This window comes from Ptychodera flava, chromosome 16, assembly GCF_041260155.1.
Source record: "Ptychodera flava strain L36383 chromosome 16, AS_Pfla_20210202, whole genome shotgun sequence".
In the NCBI taxonomy this organism is placed as follows: Eukaryota; Metazoa; Hemichordata; class Enteropneusta; family Ptychoderidae; genus Ptychodera; species Ptychodera flava.
The window spans coordinates 34,516,487-34,525,549 of NC_091943.1; the positions used below are offsets into that span (position 1 = coordinate 34,516,487).

General features: G+C 38.9%; 1 protein-coding gene across 1 annotated transcript; it reads left to right on the forward strand.

The window, feature by feature from the left end:
- The first annotated feature begins 6,785 nt into the window (after positions 1–6,785).
- Positions 6,786–8,334, forward strand: LOC139113998 (adhesive plaque matrix protein-like). Its single transcript, XM_070675471.1, has 2 exons — positions 6,786–6,925; positions 7,347–8,334. Exons 1-2 carry the CDS (start codon positions 6,786–6,788, stop codon positions 8,332–8,334), a joined length of 1,128 nt encoding a protein of 375 aa, XP_070531572.1.
- The last annotated feature ends 729 nt before the right edge of the window (positions 8,335–9,063 follow it).

Consider the following 9,063-nt stretch of genomic DNA (forward strand, 5'->3'; position numbering starts at 1 on the left):
GGCAATTTCTGCCTCATTTTATCAAAATTAGGGGCAGATTTGACATTGTAGGGGTAGTCAATGTTTATGTTGATTTTATCTTCCTAGCAAGCGCTTCCCTGCCGATATCATTGCGATATCGATCGTCATAATCTTCAGTTTCGTGGTCTACGTCGCATGGAGCACCCGTGCTAACATCAACATCATGATGTTTGTCACTTTGTGTTGTGCTCATCTGCTCTCCATCTTCTGTCGATTTTTCAGCCACAGTTTGCCGCGACTCAGACTTTGACATATTTTTTTCTTTGCACACGATATGATATGACTTTGGGGGTTTAAATCCATGAAAATATACGCGCCGATCAAACGATTGTTTCATTACTGCGATCGAGGTCGATAGTCACTGCAGCCTGCCTACACAATGCTTAAGCTGGAATTTTCCAGAATTCCGTCATTGATACAGTGTTTCAAGTTCTACTTTCAAACGTTTTGATAAAACATGAACATAAAATAATATTGCTCTAGTATCCATGGAGACTGAACCGCAGATATGTCGTTGGCTGGTCTTTTCGATGTGTACACTACACGTAATGCATGTCAGCAAAGATGAGTGACAGAGGATAGTTTGTCTTTTCCGAGGGAGTATGACTAGAAAGATTAGCAAATTCACAGGTCACAACATTAAAGGCTTCCGTCACCTTCATACATGGGAATGTCTTTGCTTGCTTTGTTTTGTGTTTGATTTCCCCGCTATCAGTGACTTTTGCAGGGCAGACAATGGCTCCAAATGCGCAATTTGCCCAATCGCGCAGTCGAGAGAAAACCCTGATCCACTCAAAATCATATCAGGTGTTTCCTATCCGTAAAATGTACAGATCGCATCATTATTTCTGAAAGATGTACGCAAACACAAACAAAAATAAAATGAATAGTACGATCAAATAGGCCTAACGAGTATTTCAAACATTTGAAGCCGTCAGAACAATGCCTAGAACCAAAAAAATGTAAAATGATCCTAAAAATATCGAACACCACTGAATATGGTCAATCAAAATAAGTTCAACTATGATGCAATAACAGCAACTATGGTCAATAAATACGGTGAGTAAAGACATGGCACGCTATTCTATTGCCTACGTATGACAATTCGTCGAACTTCTTTGACGCGAACTGTTCGGTAGGGTTGAACATCTGTTCATGAAATTTGCATATGCATTGTTTTGCAACTCTGCTTGATTTGACCTGAATAAAAACAATATCTGAACTAAAATACAAAGTCTCTTCTTTGTTTTGACACATCACTTCTTGATAAACAGTAAACTTATTCTTCGCTATTTGCAGTATCGCTTATGTAATGTTTCTATGCAACCATAAACGGTGTGGCTGAAGTTGGCGGCTATATCATGGAAATGGAACAGTCCATTTATGTTGTGTGAATAAATGATATGACATAGTTATTAATATTTTGAAATTCATGTAACATTTAGGAAATTCAGAGGTTAAAGGTTTCAACAAGATCGGACAAAAATTTTAATTCAGTAACTAGGTTTCGAATTTGTAAATAATATAGTTTCACTGGCCTCTGAACACGTTATTAATTTCTCTCATTATAATTTCTGATATTATATTAATGGTTTCAATAAAGTAGAACACTATGTCAGAAAGCTTAGTTTTGTTACCGGCAAGGCATTAGTGTAAACTCTATCGAAGTATTAGCATCGTTACTCGAAGTATTGCACTGTGCCGATCATTCCACCCTCATGTAAAAGTAATGGTTATCCCTTGACAGGATCTCAAGTGCAGTTTTCTCCAAAATCGCTGTCAAAGGCCTAAACGGGGTGAATTTTGAGATAAAAACAAACGATCAGCAAAATCTTTACTTGCCATTACGAAAGCTCGCATTTCAAGCCTGTCAGACAACGCACAAAATCTGGCTTACTGTCATCGTCATCTCCAACAATAGAGCTATAATATAGGAATGTTTTTTATCGTTATGTCAACGACTAAGTCAACAAAAGCTGTCTTTTTTTTAAAAAATTGGACCAAATTTAGTGGCGCTGGTGGCGCGATTCCTGGCCGGGCCAACCCGTCCCAAGTAAGGCATGGTCAACTGAAAACCTCCGGCGGGTACAGACAGTCCGTCGTTTGATCTTCAATTCTGCCGTTAGCTTTCAAATGGCAGAAGGAAGCATTGATAAAATGGATATCAGCGATGGGTGTCAACGCATTTTATCGTATTCAGTCTGCGGAACATATAGTTGTAATAATGAAATTAGAAAGCAGGAATGATGACTGCGAGAATTGTTCTTTCTTTTGTTTGTTTGGGCTAGTCAGATCATTGTCGCTCTGACAAATCCATAAACACCTGTTCTATCTTAACGACAATTGAGACTTTCGCAGTGATTTACGGGAAAAATGCTCGAATCCTTCTTGTTTCCTTGCGGTTCAAATGTTCGCATGACTTGAAATTTATGTTCTCTGAAGTTCAATGCAAAGAGACCTTCCCCTCCCCTCTCCCCCAACTAAGCTAGCCTGCCTGATGTCCCTGCAATTCAAATACAATCAATATCAGTCAAACAACCACGGCTGAACTGTACCCCCATAATAACACATCCAACAGTGTTTTCTCTGCATGTTCATGGAAAGGGGTAATTTCTACCCCATTTATCAAACTTAGGGGCAGACTTGACATTTTAGGGGGCAATCACTGTTTATGTTGATATTGAATTCTTAAGAAGCAGTTCCTCGCCGATACCATTACGATATCGATCGTCAGAAAATTCAGATTCGTCGTCTTTTTCGCATGCAGCACCCGTACTAACATCGACATCATGATATTTGTCAGTTTCCAAAATTCATCGATACAGTGTTTCAAGTTCTGCTTTCAAACTTTAGCGCTATCAAAACATGAACATACATGTAAAATAATTAATAATGTTCTAGCATCTATGGAGACTGACATACCTCGTTGGCTGTTCTTTTCGATGTGTACACTCCACGTTGTGCATGTCACCGAAGCTGATTGAGGGGGGATAATTTATCTTTTCCGAGGGAGTGTGACTAGAAAGAACAGCAAATTCACAGGTCACTACACTCTTAGCTTGCCTCACCTTAGGGACGGACCATTAGATCTTGGGAGGGGGTGGTCAAAAACAGAAAAAAAAAATTTTCAGAGCAAAAAGTTAGGAAAAAAAAAATCTTCAAACTAGTTTGCAAAATAAAAAATAAATAAATCAGAAGACAAAGGCGTAAAAAAAAATCTGCAAAAGTCTTTAAAATTTTGATTTTTTTTTAGATTTTACCGACAGAAAGCAACTTTCTGTATTTTTTAGTACATCCTCCAGGCACATTTTTAATTGTAATTTATACATTTAGAGTGACTGTATCCCTTATACTGGAAGTTGTGATTATCTTAGCTTTTCAGGACTTTTGTATTCTGATCACTTGAAAATTATGAAATTATAGAGCCTGTTTTCTACTTGTTTCCTGCGTACAAACCAAGCAGGTACACTAGGTAAAAAATTGAAACTATGGTATGGTTGGCAAGACAGAAAAGTGTGTTTGCCTTTTAAGATCAAGGTAAACAGATGCAGGCTACATCAGTTTCATTTTTTTCACAGCATTTTATTGCAATGATGAATGCAAGAATGGGTGAACAAGTAGAAACACGTCAATAGTGAATAAAACAACATATCAAGTCATTATGTATTATTTTGCTTTTAAAAAGGCATTTTCAATTCTTTTTTCTCAAAAAACAGCCTCAAAAAACAACAGCAACACATGTTTTAACATTCAACAATACACTACGTAGAATGCCATCTATCCAACAAATCCCAACACAAAAACACACAAAAGGGGTTGAACTTTGAAAGTTTCTCGATAGCAAATACTGAATAAATCTCATAAATAATCGTTTTGTGTAGCAAATTTCAAAGAAATTGGACAAGCCCTTTCAGAGAATACAGATTTTTTGACCATGAATGGCATAAATTGCCCTAAAAAGACAAATATTGAAATTTCAACACATCTATACACATCCAATCAATTTGGACATGCTGCTACAGTGAATTAGATGTTTTGATCAAAAAAGTGCATCAATTGCTCTAAAAACACAAATATGCAAATTTAACTATATTATTTAGCTTATTTTAGCTTCTCAGCTTGTCAAAATCAATTGTAAATCATGAGATATGCATGATGTTTGGTGGGGTGAATGTAGGCATTTCACCACGCAGTAGAAAGGGAAGCCAGGAAACCAAAATAGTCAATTTTCAAAACTTATAGGAAGCTACTGAGGAGCAAGAAGACCATGTTTCAGAGGAAGATGTGTTATCCGAAAAAAATGCTCCCAAAGTGCCACCAAATAACACCATTTTCATCTCTAGTTTTTTCAAAAGCTCCAACAGCAGGAGGGGGGACACCCCCCTCCTGACCTCCCCCCGCCAAAAATTCCCCAAGTGCCACCAAATACACCATTTTAATCTCCATTTTTCAAAAGCTCCAACAGCAGCAGGGGGAAACCCCTCCTGACCACCCCCCCGCAAAAATACTCCCCAAGTGCCACCAAATAACACCATTTTAATCTCTATTTTTCAAAAGCTCCAACAGCAGCAGGGGGACACCCATCTCCTGATCTCCCCCCCCCCCCGTGACCGCTTCGTGGCCGCTTGTGGTGCTTGGCACCACATCTTTGCCCTCTTTATCTTCAGACAGCGACGAACTAAAAAAAAATTATAAATCTGAAAATTTACTCTGAAAAAAAAAATTTGCACAGCTAATCTCAATTGGAAAAAAAAAATTTCAGAAATTTACAATGGTAAAAAAAAAATTTTCACAATTTCATTGTGACCACCCCCTCCTCCCAAGGTCTAATGGTACATCCCTTAATGCATGGAGATGTCTTTGCTTTCTTTGTTTTGTGCGCGATTTCCGCGCTATCAGTAACTTTTTACAGGGCAGACCGTGGCTCTTAAGGAGCAGTTTGCGCAATCGCGCAGTCGAGAGAAAACCCTGATTAATCCCATAGAAACGTCATGTCTACCCAATGTTGCCTGATGGCATTAAGTGCGTGATAGTTGGACCGTGGGTGATCTAACAAGGTTCTCAAATAACCTTCATTTACGCAGGAAAGGGAAGAGTTTTAGCATTTTCTAGACACGTGAAGAATGGAATATCCAACTGACTCGACTGCTTGACGCCGGAGTGAATCGAATTGCAACTTAAGACAGTTCGGCAACTGGTCTTCGGTGTCGTTTTTGTGAATCCTTGTTCTGGATCGGCAAGATCATCGAGTGAATGAACTTTCAACAACTATGGCACCAACCTAATTCTATGTTCCTCTCAATTCTAATGGTACACAATAAATTCGTGCACGCTATTACCTACACGTAACGTTATACTTCTTGCATTAATGAGCGGTTGAAAAAGGAGTCATTACTTTCCGCATAGCTAGTCAACATGAGGAGTTCGTCGTCTAAACATTCATTTGATATTTCAGATTTCATCAGATAATATGTGGGCATAAATATCGAGAGGTTTACATCAGCACTACTCGATTCCTGGTTCTCGCAGTAGAGCTTATTAACATTGATGTTTAATAGTCCTTTGTTCTTCTCTGAAAACTGTGTCCAGTTAATCATCTTGCAATATAAAAGTGAAACAACTGATTGAACCTAATTATTTGATACCAAGTTGTCACCAAACGATCACTACCATGAGATAGATTTCATTTAATGAGCAAAAGGCTTTGAGGCTAAGCCGAGTATCGGTTGAATTGACCGACAGGGCTCTGACAATAGCTTTTAGTTTAGAATAATTGGAGACGAAGGAATATTATGGTCATGATCAAACGTCACGATGGTTGAGAGAGAGAGAGAGAGAGAGAGAGAGAGAGAGAGAGAGAGAGAGAGAGAGAGAGAGAGAGAGAGAGAGAGAGAGAGAGAGAGAGAGAGAGAGATGATATGCTGTTGTGTTTATTAAAATATCAAGGACACTGATACAGGCATGACTGACGTCTATGGTCGATACGTATCTTGGCGAATGAAGTCATACCTTCTGGCTGTGATTGATGAAGGATTTGTTGCGAGCTGTGTTACTGTCTATTTTCTGGATGAAGAGTATTCAGTTGTGAGAAGCTTCAATATACGCTTTGTTCTTCTCCTGTAGGAGATTGAATCGTGCTACCCACATATTCACGGAGATTTCTGGAAATCACATTCGAACAAATGTGCAAACGTGTGAATGTCCTTCTGAGTGTATTACGTAAGCTTCGGAAACACTGGCATATGCGTGAGAAGTAAAGTGAGTGTGGCTTTGTATAAATTTCATCTACTATCAAATATGTCGTTGAAATGTTTGTTTCCCAATGTACGTTAGATAAAACATGGGGGACTTTTCATTGCCAACGAATGTCTGATTTAGCTCTAGCTATAAATATGATATATAATAGCAGAACACATGGTCAAATTATCCTCGAATATTACTGCGATGGATATAATTTAAATATTAGTATTTAGATGGAATTTTGGTTCGGAGAAATGGAAATTATTACCGAACAATTTGAGTCATGGGTTCAAAAATTCACCCCTCGAAGCACGCTAACGTCATGCAATCATTTCATCTTTTTTGGCAAGTTTCCAATCCCTGAAACACGAATACACAGGTGAACTTGTTCTTTTCTACAAACTCGACTACCGAACAATGAAACTGTCGAAGTCTTTTTGTCACATTGTGATGATGAATAGTAGAATATGAACAACAGATCAATGGCGCGGTTAGGTCTTTGAAATGTTTACAGTTAAATCACTATGTCGAAAAGGTCAGGCACATTCAACGCCATACCGGGTGTAATGAGACACGGATTTTCTCCTATCAAAACGGCGAACCAATGTTCCGTTACAACAAACGTTCCACACAGACAGCGATCTGTAGGTGGAACAAAGAATCAGTAAGCTAGTTGAGTAAGAGTCGATACCTGTCTAATTCGCTATGTTTCCCTAATATCTATTTAGAACATCCTCGAAATTCAGTTAGCAAGGGTACCAAGGACCATTCTTCAAATATTCGAATTGCTTGTTTTACATTGCATAGCAAAAGCGAGTTAGGCTTTTCTTTTGATCAAATCAGGCGCAAAGGTCAAGCGTCAGTCGTTGACACTATTGAGATGTATCTTAGATGATTCTGTGCAAATGGATGACTAGATGAATAAATAATTGACGGCTATCACTACCTCCCTATCGCGAATTGTTCTTCTGAATGACATCATTGCCTCATATTACTTTAGCACTTTGGATGTTGTAAGAAAAAATTAATTACCTTTTTCAAATAAACCAGTTTTAAGCAGCAATTCGTGCTAGCTATGTTCCCAGAGCAGTCATTCCAGTTAGCTATGTTCCAAGAGCAGTCGTTCAAGTTAGCTATGTTCCTAGAGCAGCCATTCAAGTTCGCTATGTTCCCAGAGCTGCTATTGAAGTTAGCTATGTTCCCAGAGTAGTCATTCAGTATAGCTATGTTCCAAGAGTAGTCATTCAGGTTAGCTATGTTCCAAGAGTAGTCATTCAGGTTAGCTATGTTCCCAGAGTAGTTATTCAGGTTAGCTATGTTCCCAGAGCTGCTATTGAAGTTAGCTATGTTCCCAGAGTAGTCATTCCAATTAGCTATGTTCCCAGAGCTGCTATTGAAGTTAGCTATGTTCCCAGAGTAGTCATTCCAATTAGCTATGTTCCCAGAGCAGTCATTCAAGTTAGCTATGTTCCCAGAGCAGTCATTCAAGTAACCTATGTTCCTAGAGCAGCCATTCAAGTTAGCTATGTTCCCAGAGCTGCTATTGAAGTTAGCTATGTTCCCAGAGTAGTCATTCAAGTTAGCTATGTTCCCAGAGTAGTCATTCAGGTTAGCTATGTTCCCAGAGTAGTCATTCAGGTTAGCTATGTTCCCAGAGTAGTCATTCAGGTTAGCTATGTTCCCAGAGTAGTCATTCAAGTTAGCTATATTCCCAGAGTAGTCATCAAAGTTAGCTATGTTCCCAGAGTAGTCATTCAAGTTAGCTATATTCCCAGAGTAGTCATCAAAGTTAGCTATGTTCCCAGAGTAGTCATTCAGGTTAGTTATGTTCCCAGAGCTGTTATTGAAGTTAGCTATGTTCCCAGAGCAGTCATTCAAGTTAGCTATATTCCCAGAGCCGCCATTCAAGTTAGATATATTCTCAGAGCAGTCATTCAAGTTAGCTATGTTCCCAGAGCAGTCATTCAAGTTAGCTATATTTCCAGAGCTGCTATTCAAGTTAGCTATGTATTCTCAGAGCAGCCGTTCAAGCTGGTTTCATTTCCTGAACGGTCAGCAAGACATTCTCTGTGAATTCATTCTTCACATTGGCTTTTTTCTTGTCGATACTAAAAGCCACGCCGTCAATTTATTCCACTGTTCACGGTCGATGAGTAAGATTCAACGGTTGTTTATCCACTAATCATTTAGCATGTTGGAAGAAATTACGAACAATAAGACGGGTTCCGAAAGAACACGAAATGAAAAATGAATAAAAAGACAGAGAACAACATACGAAAGGAAAGGTTATGACGTCAGGATCCAGTCAATGACTGAAGTTCAGAGGGGTCACTTTATACATAAAGCTTCGTTGGAACGTCAATTTTCTAAGATAAACATTGGTCAGCATTATTCGGCATGTGTTATTATGGAATCTGACAAGTGAATTTCCAAATTTTGTCAAGTGCTGAATACTTGGCAGGTTCTTTTGACCTGTCATCAATTCAAAAGGTAAGCTTGAATTTGTGCAAACGAAAGTGCAAATGGAAATTACTTTGTTCTGCTCTTGTTATCAGCAGAACTCAATGCTCGCGTGTGAAGGGACTTTTTGAGGAACGACACTGATCAAATGGTGTGCGCAATCCCAAGCATGGAAATTTTCTTCCCCTGAAAGCAATGCAGCCTTTTCATAGTCGGGGTCAATCCTCATTTAAAATTCTCATCTTTGAGCGCTGCAAACCAAGTATATCTGCACATGATATGAGCAACTATACAATCGGCATCTGAAGGGCTTCCCTGGACGTGCCTTTTTTCCCTCTAAGG